Here is a 15,419-nt window from a genome sequence, read left to right as displayed (position 1 = left end):
GGTCCACACTAAAGAATGACATGAAGACTCTGGATAGGACACTGAAGAGATTTGCTCAAGTGTGGAGGAATTAGAGTTATACAGATAGACTTAAAAATTCTGGGTTATCATCTTGAGAGGAGAGAAGGCTAAGCAGAGATGTAGCAGTGATGTTTAATATCATGAAAGAATAGGTAAAAGTAAATAAAATGTATAGTTTCAAATTGAACAGTAAATGGTAGAGAAACTGGAGAGAGCAAGAGGAAAAGTTCTAGTAAATCATAAGGCTTTGAAATACATTCTCTCTTAAGGTGATTCAATGGGAGGTTTCCAAAGGGAATTAGATAATTACTTGAAAGAGAAAGAAAAGACAGAAAAATGGGGAAAGAAAGGGTGTAGGCTAATCATAGTTTTCCAAAGAACCACTACAGAGATAGTAGACCAAATGCTCCCTCAGTCCTGTATTATTCTATAGTTCCATGACTCTAGCAAGATAAAATGGGAGTACGTTGAAGGCTGGGAATCAATGCATAAACCAATGAAACCATATCCAAAAGCCATACCAGCATACATATTTAAAAGACAGGCTATGTTTGACTAATGTTATAGAATTCTTTGAAAAAATTATGGAGGATAAAAAGAGTGGATGCAGATCAAATATATTTTAAAAACCAATTTAATAAAATATAGACTCTCAAAATTGTTACAGAGCTGAAGGACGCCACTCAGTCATCATACCTGCACTGGCCACTAATGAACACTACCTTGTGGTGCCATTCTGCCGCCTTTTCCCAATAACCTTGCATATTGTGTCTATTCAAATAATCATCTAATGCCCTCTTGAATGCTTCAACTGACTTGTCTCCATCACTCTTCCAGGCAGCGTGTTCCAGACCCAAACCACTCATTGTGTGAAAAAGCTTTTTCTCCACATCACCTTCGCAACATTTACAAATCACTTTAAACCTGCGTCGTCTCTTCTTCAACCCTTTCGTGAATGGAACAATTTCTCCCCATCTACTCTATCCAGGCGTCCCATGATTTCACAAATGTCAATCATGTCACCTCCTAGCCTCCTTCTCTCTCCAAGAACAATCCCAACCACTGCAGTCTATCCCCACAATTGAAACTTTTCATCTCTGCAACCATTCTGTAAGCCTGTCCTGCACTCTTGCCAATGCATTCACATCCTTCCTATAGTAAGGCTCCTAGAACTGTACACAAAACTCCACTTTAGGTCTGACAAACGTTTTCTGGGTTCAGTATAATTCCCACACCTCTATAAAGCAAAGCCCAGGCTACTGTAAGCTTTATTAACTATTCTTTTCACCTGTTCTACTGTCTTCAGCGATCTATGCAGGTATACACCAAGGTCTCACTGCTCTTCCACCTATTTTATATTGTTGTCCATGTTCTTCCTACCAAAATGCATCATCTCATACTTCCCCACATTGACTTTCATTTGCCACCTGTCCACTCACTCCACCAGCTTATTTATTTCATTTTGCAGTTCTATATGTCCTTCTCTCAGTTTACAATGCTTCTACGTTTTGTATCATTTGCAAACTCTAAAACTGTCTCCTGCATACCAAGATCTAAAATCATGAATATATACATGTATCAGGAAAAGCAAGGGATCAATTCTTAATGCGAGAGAACCCCAATACAAACAACCAGCACAAAACAAAACCCACTGGCCACTACTGTTTCCTATTTCTCAGCAAATCCCGTATAGATGTCACCAAAGTCCTTTTCATTCCATGAATTATTATGTTTCTCACAAGTCTATTGTGTGGCCTAAGAATACCTTTTCAAAGTCCATACCAACAGTATTACCCTCATTGCTCCTTTCTATTATTTCTTCAAAAACACCAGCAAATTGATCATACTATTTCCCTTTTAGAAATCCATACTACAGCTTGCTTAAAAAAAAACTTTTCCACGTAACGACTAATTCTATCTTAAATAATTGTTTTCAGAAGTATTCACTTGGTAAAGGTAAAGAAAGTTATTCAGCTCCTCAGATATGCTTCTTGCTTCCAAAGGTAAAGCCTTTATGGTCCGTTATTAGCCCTACCCTTGTTACTATTGACATGCCTATGAAGACTTTGGGATTATCTTTTACCTTTGCCACCAGTCTTTTCTCATAACCCCTCTACGCTTATCTATTATGCTTTTTCTCTTCTCCTCTGAATTTTCTATATTCTTCTTGGATTCTCAATTGTATTTGCTACCTAATACCGGTCATAAGCATTTTGTTTCTTCATTATTGCAATTTCTATGACCATTCTCATCCATGGAGCTCTGGATTTCTTTGTCCTCCCTTTTCCTTTTGAGGGACGACACCTTGACTGTACCTGAACCATTTCCTCTCTGAAGGTAGCCTATAGTTCGGCTATAATTTCTTCACAGTAACTTTATGTTCCAATCTATGTGACCTAGCTCCATCCTTGTCTCAAGGTTCACCTCAGTTAATGATTCTTACTCTGGATTGTCTAAAATTATTAGATATATGGCAAAGATAATGGTACATACATTCTAGTACTTTCCTTAAAATCCATGTTAAACTGACACATCTTCAGTTACTGGTTTTCGTTTCCTCCCTCCCTTCGTCAAATAGAATGAATTGCATTTGTAATTTTTCAATTTACGGGCATGATTTAGACACTTTGGAATTTCCTTATCTATTTCCCTGATCATTCTAATGGAAATCTTAAGGTACACACATTTCCAGCTCCTGAAGTCCATATTTTCCTCTCCCTTTACTTAGATTCCCCTTTGCCACAGTGAAAATGAATGCAGAATACTACTATTTAAACAAACGTGTCATTTTAGTTATTTTTCTTTTAGCTGGTCAACATTCCTTTCCACCACTGATTTCTCTGAATACGGTCATGAAAATGTTTGCTGGTAAGTATATTATGCTTATTATTTTCACAGTATCCCACTGTTGCATTTATTACTCTCCCAGTCCATTGGATCTCCATGTTAAATTGTCTTCCTTTTGTTTAAGTTTTTTCTTTTACAATACTGCTATCCCTTCTCTTACTTGTTGATCATATTTGCTGAAATGGAGCCTTTGACTTTCAGGGGAATACATTGGTTTGTATTATAACAATTTTTTTTTTAAGAATACTCCCCACCATTTGCTGTAGGATTACCCATCATGAGTTCAGCTAATTTAACTGGGGATATTTATAACATACAACAGTACAAATGGAACAGCCTGCAATGTCTGCAATGACCAACATGCCATGTTAAATTAATCCCATCTGCCTGCACTTGGTGCGTATTTCTCTATGCCCTGCGTGTTCATGTGGCTATCTAAATTACTCTTAAATATTATCATATCTGCTACCACCTCGTCTGGCAGTACATTTCAGGCACCTGTCACCTCCTACTAAAAAGAAAATGCCTTATACATCTCCTTTAAACTTGCCCCTCTCACTTTAAACCTATCCCTCCTCATATTTAACATTTCCAGCCTGGGGAAAAGACTCTACCTATCCACCCTATAAATCCCTCTTATAAGTTTACGTACAGCAAATGTTTTCTTAACCAACACCTATGGGACCAGGGAAGTGCCAGTTGATCCAATATTCCGGATGATGAAGAAATCCAAATAATGAATGTAAAAGGAAACACTAAGTAAGAGAAACGTAATGCAGGGGGTATACACATCATTTTATTTACAGCCTAAGTCATTTAAATTACAATGCAAGTTTGCCTTAAATAAAACTTACTGGCAGAGAGCCTTCTCACTCCCACTCTGAACTGACTACTCAGATATTGTAGCATTTAGGGAGAAAATGATTCGAAATTGAATCAACTTTTGATATTGTTCAATTGAATGGTCACACGAAATAAGTATATTTACACTAAGGTAAACTAAATAAAAACTATAATAATCATACAGAATAATACAATAAACGCAGTATGAGATACAACATTTTTGCTTGTTTATCAAGCATGCTGGTTCATAAGATGGTAGTTAAAACAAAGTTTACTGTATTTCTAGAAGATCGCCTCTCTGCCCCCAACGCGCTAGTGAAAACAAGCCACAATGGTCCAACCTCTCCTTCTAGACAATACATTCCAGTCCAGGAAACATCGTGGTAAAACTCTTTTGCACCCTGTCCAAAACTTCCAAATCCTTCCTACAGTTTAGTAACCAGACCTGCAAACAATCCACCAGATGTGGCTAACTCAAGTTTTTTTTTTAAAACAGCTGCAACATGACTTGCCAAATTTTATATTCAATGCCCCAGCCAATGAAGGCAAGCACGCCATACACCTTCTTTACCAACTTGTCTGCTTGTGTTACCACTTTCAGGGAGCTATCGACTTGCACCCCAAAATCCCCCTGTATGCTAATATTCAACAGACAATGGTTGCAGGAGTAGGCCATTCGGCCCTTCGAGCCAGCACCACCATTCATTATGATCTTGGATGATCATCCACAATCAGTATCCTGTTCCTGCCTTATCCCCATAACCCTTGATTCCACTATCTTTAAGAGCTCTACCCATTTCTTTCTTGAAAGTATCCAGATACTTGGCCTCCACTGCCTTCTGGGGCAGAGCATTCCATATATCCACCACTCTCTGGGTGAAGAAGTTTCTCCCAACTCTGTTCTAAATGTTCTAAACCCCTTATTTTTAAACTGTGTCCTCTGGTTCTGGACTCAACCATTAGCAGAAACATGCTTCCTGCCTCCAGAGTGTTCTATCCTTTAGTAATCTTATACGTCTCAATCAGAACCCAGCTCATCCTTCTAAACTCAAGTGTATACAAGCCCAGTCGCTGCAATCTTTCAACATATGATAGTCTCGCTATTCCGGGAATTGACCTCATAAACTCACGCTGCACTCCCTCAATAACCAGAATGTCCTTCCTCAAATTTGGAGACCAAAATTGCATACAATACGCCAGGTGTGGTCTCACCAGGGCCCTGTACAGCTGCAGAAGGATCTCTTTGTTCCTATACTCAATTCCTGTTGTTATGAAGGTCAGCATACCATTAGCTTTCTTCACTGCCTGCTGTACCTGCATGCTTGCTTTCATTGACTGTTGTACAAGAACACCTAGATCTCGTTGTACTTCCGCTTTACCTAACTTGACTCCATTTAGATAGTATTCTGCCTTCCTGTTCTTGCCACCAAAGTGGATAACCACACATTTATCTACATTAAACTGCATCTGCCCATGCATCCGTCCACTCACCTAGCCTGTCCAAATCATGCTGTATTCTCATAACATTCTGCTCACATTTCACCCTGCCACCCAGCTTTGTGTCATCAGCAAATTTGCTGATATTACTTTTAATGCCCTCATCTATATCATTAATGTATATTGTAAACAGCTACGGTCCCAGCACCGAACCTTGTGGTACCCCACTGGTCACTGCCTGCCATTCCAAAAGGGACCCATTTATCACTACTCTTTGCTTCCTGTCAATCCAAGTCAGTACCTTGCCCCCAGTACCATGTGCCCTAATTTTGCTCACTAATCTCTTATGTGGGACCTTATCAGTCTTTCTGAAAGTCCAGGTACACTACATCCACTGACTCTCCTTTGCCCACCTTCATAGTTCCTAAGGGTGCTGCTATTTACTGTATGCTCTTCTCTTGTATTTGACTCCCAAAATGCATCACCTCAAATTTGTCTGGATTAAACTCCATGTGCCATTTCTCCGCCTAACTTTCCAACTGATCTGTATCCTACTGTATCCTTTGACAGCCTTCCTCACTATCCACATCTCCACCAATTTTCATGTTGCTTGCAAACTTACTAATCAGACTACATTGATTTTCCTCCAAATCATTCATACATATTACAAAGAACGGAGGATCCAGCACTGATCCTTGCAAAACACTACTGTTCATAGATTTCCAGCCAGAAAATCATTCATCTACAACTACCAATTGCCAACTCACCTTGGATCCCACATCCTTCTGAACTAGCCTATCATAACGGACCTTGTCAAACGCTTTAGTAAAGTCCACGTAGACAACATCCATTGCCCTACCCTTAATATCTTGGTCATTTTGTCAAAAATCTCAATCAAGTTTGTGAGACAGACGTTGCCTGCACAAAGCCATGCTGACTATCCCTATTGAGTCCATTCTTCTCCAAATAAATAAAATTCTGTCCTAAAAATCTTCTCCAATAATTTCCCTATACTGTATTGATGTAAGGTTTACCAGCCTATAATTTATTGGATTATCCCTATTGCCCTTCTTAAACAAAGGAACAACATTGGCTATTCTCCAGTCTTCTGGGATATCACCAGTGGCTAAAGAGGATACAAAGATTTCTGTCAAGGCCCCAGAAATATCCTCCATTGCCTCCCTTATTATCCTGAGATAGATCCCTTCAGGCCCGGAGACATTACCAACTTAATGTTTTTCAAGACACCCAAAACCATCTCCTCCTTAACACCGATAAGCCCTAGAATATCAACATAACACTCCCCAATCTTACCATCATCCACATCCTTCTCCATGATGAATACTGATGCGAAGTATTCATTAAGGACCTCACCCACTTCCTCTGGCTCTACACAACTTCCCTTTCTCCTTGGCTGGACCTACCCTTTCCCAAAGTACCTTCTTGCTCCTAGTATGTTTAAAGTGCCTTGTTTAAGTTCTTTACTCCTTCCTTTACATTCTCCAAGGACCTTGTGTGATTTCAGTTTCCTAAATTTTACACATGCTTCCTTTTCCCTTTTTAACTAAACTTTTAATACCTCTTCTCATCCAAGGTTTCTGAATATTGCTATCCTTATCTTTCATCCTCACAAGAACATGTTAGTCCTGAACTCTCATTTTGTCCTTTTCTGCCAAATATATTGGAATTTGCTTTCACCCAATTTAGCTCTTGCACCCAAGGAGATATCATATTGTGAAAATAGAATCCATAATTCTGTATCTAGTGGCATGTAGTATTGAAATAAGGAGTCAATGTCAAATTTGTACATGTTCTTAAGTTCAAGTTACAATAGAATGTTTAGAGTTTTGAGCATCCCATCTTATGAAGTACACTTTCTAAAAGCAATGAGAAACATGCAGCAATCATTCACTCAGAGCTTATTAGGGACGAGCAATTATAGCTACAAGCTTGAGAAGTTAGACCGTATTAAGACTATAAGAACCACAAGAAACAGCAAAGGGAGTAGGCTGTTCAGTCTCTTGAACCTACTCTGCCAGTCAATAGAATCATGGCTGACACAGCTGGGACACAGGGAGGGAGAGACACAGAGGGAGGAAGTGATACACAGACTCCGATGGAAAGGCAGGGTGAGAGAGACATACATAGGAGAGGAGGGGAGAGAGACACACACAGAGGGAGAGAGAAACAGAGAAGGCCAACCACAAAGATGGTTATAATGCAGTTCTCTACCAAATAACATTGTTGAAGCAAGTGTACAACTATGTCTAACATGAAATTTGTTGATGAGAGTGTATTAAATCAAATAGGAAACTACAAAAGTGGGGCCAGTGTGAATTGAATAAATAGCAATACTGAAGAAGAGATTTTGATGAAATTACCCTACAATATGGCGTAACATTCTAAGCTTTGAAGATCAGCCCAAAGTAGAATAGCAAATTAGGATAAATATTGTAAAGGTAGAAGAAAATAAAAAACATGAAACCAGCACATCAGCGAGGTATAAGTACCATCCGTGAATGTATTTGCTGTAGTAGCCTAAAAATAACTTCATAAGGTGCTTTTTATGACCTTAGGACATCCCAAATTCTATTAACTGCTTTTGAAATAGAGTGACTGCTGTAATATCAGAAGTGTGGCAGCAAATTTGCACATGTCAATCTCCTACAGACAGCAATGCCATAATCAGATCGTCTGTTTATATATGATCTAAGGGGAAAATATTGGCAGGAAAGACTCCAAAGCTCTTTCTTGAAAATAATGTTGTGAGAATTCTTGTATCCACTTTGTGGGGCAGATAGGGCATCATTTTAAATGTAACAGAAATGGCAAACTCTACACTTCAGCAGTTGACTGACAGTCTAGACTGTGTACTCAAGTCCTTGGATTGTGCCTTGAATTCAGAGTTTAAATTGGTCAAGAATGACTGTAAAAATTAGGTGCTGAAGAAATATGATAACCAGACATTGTGAAGGTTACGGCAAAAGATTTTACCTAATAACCATTTGAACGTTAAAAGCTAAAATATGCAAACATTACTCACACTTAAAGCATGGCTTCGGAGATGCTCAAGTCTGGTGAACCTTTTTCCACAGGTCTCACATGGGTATGGGCGCTCTCCAGTGTGTGAGCGCATGTGTCGTTTTAGGATTCCTTTCTGCTTAGCTGTGTAAGTGCAGAACGGGCACTTATAGATCTTTTTTGGCACAATTATTCCATTCCCTAGAAACAAAAATCATCAGAATCATAACATAGAAATCTCAAGTCAACCACTCAGTACGGAGGGGGCAATGTGATAGCCAATGTGGAGAATATTGTTTAGAAAGCAACTATAGGAATACATCTTCATCTGAAATAATGAAACATCAAGTGCACTAAAAAACATTTTACAATATGATGGGAATAACCCCAAAAATCAAAATATAACTGCATTGTTCTCTGTCAAAGTTCTGCACAATCTTAATGAAGTATTCCTGAAAACTGCAGACAATCATTACTTTGAATCTTATAGTATTGCGTTTATATTTATTTTCACTTTTTACTGCACATTTAACAGGAGCATCACAGGATTAGTTCACAGAATACAATTACACCACATATTGGCAGCTCTAGATGATGCTAGCTTACCCTGTTCCCAGCAAAATTTCTTCCACCACTCATTTCTTTTCCTGAAAGTATTGATTGTTTGGTGAAGCATGGTTCTGCAAATGCCAGAACTTGCACAATTGGACATCATCCATGCAAATGGCTCAATGGTAAAGAACAGCAAACTGAAGGCCAGACTAGTCATCACCCAAATCTCAAATCATAAAACAACTTACTCAACAGATGACAGGTCGAACGCAGGATCATCTTCCATGCCCTTCCTAGGTGTGTTAAGCAAAACTGTAGTGACTTATTGTTATCCCTAAGGAGCTCACCTAACAACACAAGCTAAGGATCGAATCTCAGAATTTTCACGTGTTGTTCAATGAGAAGAAACACATTATTTTGTTGTAAAAGGCAATAAAAATATGAAATACATCTTGAAAAAATGGGCTACCACATGATACAAAGGCACTAGATCAGAGAGACTACATTACACAAACTAGGAATAAAATCTGTAAAGTTAGTTAACCTGCCTAAGTTAACAACATTTATAGGAAAGGAGATGGGGTGAAAGAAAAGAATCAGGTTCCAGCTTCCGGATGTTACCAGATACTTCCTGTGGGAAAATACTGCTCGTTATTCCCTTTACTCCCACCCTCCATAGTCTAATTGCTGGAAATGTCCACATTCTATGGCTTTCAATTCTTAAAATGTATAATTAGCAGCCCTCCAGCAATTTAATGAGTGGAAGGAAAGGAATAGTTTGTGAGACTAATTTAGTATTAGAGTCAGACATAGTAAATGCAGCATCACCAATGCTGCAGATCTAAAGAGCAAGTTTTTGAAGTTATCCAATCTCAACTGTTATAAGAATGGAATATTCATGCCCTCTCTCCCACACACTCTGGTTCACTACAGATTGCACACTTTATATTTACCTTCAACATGCTAAGCAACTATCAATCATCAACAGTTGCTACTTTGCCGCATCTCTGTATAATCCCGCATTAAATATCTGTGGTCAAAAACACATACTGGGAATCTCAGAACAGTGTCCTGGAATTTGCTTACTTCTATCACTCAAGGAGCAGGGCAAGCAAGAATAAAAATAGGAAATAGTTTCACAAGGATTTCTGCACACCTTTCATCTCATGATCAAGCTCTTCTAAAAATCAGAAGGCTAAGGCAAGAGATCACCAAATAGGAATGTGATACCAAGAGTCACCATCATTCTTCAAAGGCTTTGACATCATTCCTAAATTGTGGTGCCCAAAGTTGGATGTCATACTACAGCTGAGGCCTAGCCATTGTTTTATAAAGTTCTGCTGTACCTTTGTTGTTTTTGAATGCAGACCATAAAATGCAGGAGCAGAAACCATTCAGTCCATCAAATTTATTCCACCATTCAATGAGACCAGGACTGATCTGATTACCTTCAACTCTTTTTTCCTAACTTTACCCCATAACTCTTGGTTTGCTACTGATCTATTTTAGTCCTGAATATTCTAAGCAATCTGACCTCAACAGCTCTTCGCGGGAACAATTTCAGATTTACTACCATCAAGTAAGAAATGCCTCTGTCTTAAATGTGCAATCACTTATTCTGAAGTTACATCCTCTGATCCTAGATACTCCCACAAGGAGAAACAATCTTTCCACATCTACACTGTCAAGTCCCCTAAGAATGTTGCACGTTTCAATAAGATCACCTCTCATTCATCTAAATTCCAATTTGTACAGGCCTAACCTACTCAACCTTTCCTCCATAAGCAGTTCTTCTATATCCAGAATCAGCCCAGTGATCCTTCAAAATGGGTTAAAAACTGGTTAGGAAAGAGGACACAGAGGGTGGAATTGAAAGCAGCTTCACATTGTGGATAACAGCAGGTAGCAGTGTGCCATAGAATTCTGTTCTAAGACCACTGTTATTTTCTGTGTATTTAGATTTAGGAATGCATGGAAGTGGGAAGGTAATGACATACTGATGTCATCACTACCTAGTTATTTGGATGACGAGTCCAATGTTCTGAGAACCCACGTTCAAATCGCTCCATGACAGATGTTTAAATTTGAATTTAATAAAAATCTGTAATTAAAAGTTCAATGATGACAAGCAACCATTGTTGTAAAACCCCATCTGATCCACTAATGTCTTTTAGGGAAGTAAAAGTGCTGTCATTACTTACATTTGTGGAACTGAGACAGATTTTTCTGTTCAACAAAGAGTCACTGGACTCGAAATGTTAGCTTTATCTCCACAAATGCTGACAGATCTGCTAGTGTTTCTCCAGCACCCTAAAACCACATTCATATTTATAATTTTTTTAATGTTGAGGGTTTGGGCTTTTGGTTTTGAATTAGTAACCAATGGGTTTTGTGTGTATTTGCCTCATTTGATTTGTAAATATTTTTGCTGCTATTTCTTTTAAAATTGGCTTTTGAAACCTGGCTTTAGATTGAATGGATTTTGTCCAATGTGAATTGATTTTTGTTTATTTCGATTATTTTACAACTTAACACAGCAAATAGTGGGATTCAAGGTTTGTTAGCATATTCTGGAACTTCATTTTTTAAAATGATGAAGGGAAACACAGGCTGCCAAGCGAGTGAGACATACTGACACTTTAATTTCACTTTTGAGTGAGGCAGTCCTATAAAGTCCTTGGAATAAGATGGGTGGGTAGAAAAGTGCTAGAGGGAAATATATATATTGTGAAGTAAGTTACTTTAGAGTGAAGAGTGAGTGCAGGTCCCAGATAGTTGTGTTGCAATAAAACCCTGAAGAGATTATTTAAAGTTGAGTGCATTTAAGCAGATATGTGATAGCTTCTTCCTGGTATTGATCGCATTTCTAGTCTAAATGTTGTGATTTCAACTGATTTAAATCTACTGAGGTTTAGGGACAAATTACTGCAGATGCTGGAATCTGTACTGAAAACAAAAAATGCTATAAATCACAACGGGTCAGCCAGCATCCATGCAAAGGCAGAGCAGGCTAACCTTTTGAGTCTATATGACTCTTCATCAGAGCCATCTAGACTTGAAACATTAGCTTGCTCTCGCTCCACAGATTCTGCCTGATCTGTTGCATTGGTTTAGAGATTCTGGTGCAATATTATACGAGTGGTGTTTTGTTTCTTTTCAATTTATAAAAGGAGTGTTTTGGGATTAATGGCATTCTGTTTACAATTTTCTAGACTTGTCTCCCCATTATCCAATCCTCAGTCCAGCACAGTATACTACTCACTATGTTGTACGCTAATTTTGTTTACTAACCATCAATGTGGGAGTTTATCCAAATTCTTCTGAAACACTGTTAGTAACATCTTTGAAAAACATTTATGAGGTTTGTCATATGTGAGTTACCTTTCATAAATCCATGTTGATGCTGCCCAATTAAACCATAATTTTCCAAGTGTCCTACTATCACATCCTTTATAACCAATGTTAGTATTTTCCATAGCGCAATACTGGCATCTAACTAACAGTTCCAATGTGTCTGTCTGTCTGTCTCTCTCTCAGTCACTGGGTATATTGTTAACCATACTGACCCTTATTTACTGGAGTAATTTTAAACTAAACCGGATGGGAATTTCTGTGGGTTTTAAACAAAAAATGTCTCACTGTCACTTTATGGCAATCTAAGATCAATAAGGTTGACATTTCCAAACCCTTTTAAGTGTTGATTCAATTAACTTCATCCTTAATATTACTTCAGTTTCACAAAGGAGCACATAGTGGGCAACAGAATTCAGTGTTCCCCATGTTCTCATGGAGAAAGGCATATTGGATGGAAAGTTTTCACTATACCAAAATTACTGGATTAGTCGTCAACGTGATTTCACAGTATCTAAATTACTGATTAGTCATCAGCGGTAGAAGTGAATATGATACATTATCAGCATACAGATTCCCTAGATAAATGCATATCTTCCTAGTGTTACCAATGTAATTAATTTAGATACTGATTAGCAATATGGATCTCACCTGCATCCTCCCCATACCAATCACTCTGCACATCCATCATATTGGAAAAGGAGCCCCCTCCATCCTCTGGACGGGCCCCTCGGGAAAAGTGCTGTATCAGATCCTCCTTCCGCTGGACATTCCCTGTCCTCAATAAAACCTCTAAGAATTGCTTCATCTGATAATTTTCATAGGCTATTTCCATAGCTGGGGCAGTCTGCAGCCTTTCCTCAGCCTGATCTGTGGCAGATGGTGTAAACTGTCGGAAACGGTCAACTGATTCCACTTCGTCCTCGTCAAACTCAACTTTAGGTTCTGGAAGTTTGGGTAGTGATGGAGGATGAAGTTTCTCTGGAGAAAGGTTGTCCTGATCTTTCTGTACAAGATCTATGGGATGATAAGAATTGCACTCATTCCATGTTATGCTTTGATTATTGTCAGGGCTTGATTCCTGCTGTTGAACTGATGAAACAGGGTTTGGACATTGATTTCTACAAAAAGACACAGCATCTCCAAAGGCTGCGATATTATTCCCATTCTCCACATGATTACAGTTATCATCTTTCTCATCTTTCACACAGATGTCAAGAGAAGATCTGATATACAGTTTGCAAAAGCTGACTACATCAGTCATCTGCAGGTAACTAGCAGCTGACATCACTTCAATGACATTTTTACTGCAAAGATTCAGCTTTCCAGAATAGAGAAAGTCCAGTATTATGGAAAAGGCCTCAGATGTAACAATGTCCAGGGAGGCAGTGCTAGGACGTCCACTATCATGGATGTAGTGAATCAACAAGGCTCTGAAGTACCCACTGTTAGCAAACAGAATATTCCGGTGAGCTTTGAAAATTCTCCCTTCCACAATAATACTGCAGTCACAGAAGAAGTCCTGCTTCCGCTGTTCATTTAGTTCTCCCAGAAGTTTAGTGTAATATGATGTGATCTCCATCTTTCGTGACCAGGAATTTGTCAAAAAATGTTTCCTTAAAAGATCAGAAAAGAATTTTTTAATTTGTTTTCAAAGACAAGAATATTAGTTCTACAGTTGGAATCATTTTTCACTTTGGCACGCAGTGCAGAATCAAGCAATTTCAAGAGCAAATAGAACAAAGCTCTACTGAATAAAGAAAGTACTATTATAGAAAAGATCTCACATCACAATATTCAAACGATAAAGCTTCTTTTACTTTGTCCTGAAAATATACTTTAACCCCAATAACAGCCCAATTCCCCAGTACAAATAACATTTTTCATTTCGCACACTAGATTTTCATACACCATCAGCATCCTAGACACTAAACTGAGTCTGAGATGACTTATGAAGATTTTTGCACAATACAATTGTGCTCCCGAAAGCCGAAATACTGGGTTGGTACTACAAGAAAGAATGAAAGGACCACCAGATCAGAATTCACAAATGCGAAGGTTACCAGTAATTGTATAGAAATTAGTTGACTGAATCATTGCTAATGCAGGGGTGGGTACTGCAGATGCTGGAGATTAGAGTCAAGATTAGAGTGGTGCTGGAAAAGCACTGGAAGTCAGACAGCATCAGAGGAACAGAGAGAGATTTTTTAAAAATTGACAATTCGAGCAAAAGCCCTTCATCAGGGATGATCCTGACGAAGGGCTTTTGCCCGAAAAGTCAATTTTCCTGTTCCGCTTTTCCAGCGCCACTCTAAGCCTGAACCATTGTTAATCTCAGTTAAGCACTCATCAATGACCATCAATGAGTCTTGAAATACCAAAATAAAATTGAACAATGAATTTGATTCAGAAAAAGAGACACATAAATAAACATATAATGACAGATAATCTCAATGTTCAGCAATAATTTTTAAAAGTTTTGAACTACATAAGTGAATAGGAACAAATCAATTGATATAACCATAGCAGAGATCCCCAGAGCATTTCAGTACAAGAGGGTAGGCTAGCACTCACCATTTTCAATAAAATCTATTAAGAAAAAAATGCTGATTACAGAACAGTGGTAATACATCTGACAAAAAAATTGCTCTTACCATTATGACTGCACACAAAAAACCTACCATTCATAAAACAACACAATGTTGAAAATGCTTGACATGGCAGGGCTAGTTTTTTTCATTTAACTACTGGTTTCAATTTAATTTTGTTTCCCTTGATCATAAGTTTTAAAATAAAGCTCTTCTGTCTCACTTTTGAACTTGAATTTGGAAAACTGGATAGCAACAAATAGTAGAATAATTATGGAATCCCCAGATTATGACAACGATGCATTAACACGAACAAGCCTGTACTTAGGAAACGCCAATTTTGCTATTGTTTCAGGACCAGTTCTAATGGGCTAGTTTGCTTAAAATATTCGGTCCTTGACATTCCTTATGACATCATAGGAATTTATTTGACTCACTACACAAATAATTTCTGAGATAAACTTCCTATCAAAACCCGGATCCATCAAATATAATCCCAAAGATAAGAAATAAAGATTAAACGGTGTTAGCGATCTAACTCTCCTGCAGCAACATACCACTTAACAGTTGCAATGAAGACCACAACAGGTCAGACTTTAAGACTACACACTCTCATTCGCTTCAGCAAACATCCCTTTCACTTCATTTGTTATCTCATTGACTTGTAATAGGCCAGAATCACCCAACTGACTCCATATTTACCTTTGCTTCCTTTGGCTAAAGCAAAATATCTCACCGACGCCCCCCCTCACCCACACA

The 15,419-nt window shown here is 38.3% G+C and overlaps 1 protein-coding gene across 4 annotated transcripts in view; it reads right to left on the bottom strand.

Moving 5' to 3' along the window:
- LOC122563700 (zinc finger and BTB domain-containing protein 8B-like) overlaps nucleotides 1-15,419 on the bottom strand; it is a 23,190-nt gene extending 7,771 nt beyond the window's left edge. Inside the window, exons 1-3 of one of the 4 annotated variants that reach the window (XM_043717804.2) lie at nucleotides 15,363-15,419; nucleotides 12,724-13,688; nucleotides 8,192-8,370 (exon numbers count right to left, since the gene is read on the bottom strand). In XM_043717804.2, the coding sequence (XP_043573739.1) occupies nucleotides 8,192-8,370; nucleotides 12,724-13,654 (1,110 nt within the window). In that variant the 5' untranslated portion in view covers nucleotides 13,655-13,688; nucleotides 15,363-15,419. The other 3 variants (XM_043717806.2, XM_087976868.1, XM_043717807.2) reach the window with 3 other exon arrangements.

Source organism: Chiloscyllium plagiosum, unplaced genomic scaffold (assembly GCF_037043375.1).
Source record: "Chiloscyllium plagiosum isolate Xiang-an unplaced genomic scaffold, Cpla_swu_hap1 HiC_scaffold_30, whole genome shotgun sequence".
In the NCBI taxonomy this organism is placed as follows: Eukaryota; Metazoa; Chordata; class Chondrichthyes; order Orectolobiformes; family Hemiscylliidae; genus Chiloscyllium; species Chiloscyllium plagiosum.
The sequence above is the reverse complement of the archived record's forward strand: the minus strand, read 5'-3'. Positions and strand labels throughout refer to the sequence as shown.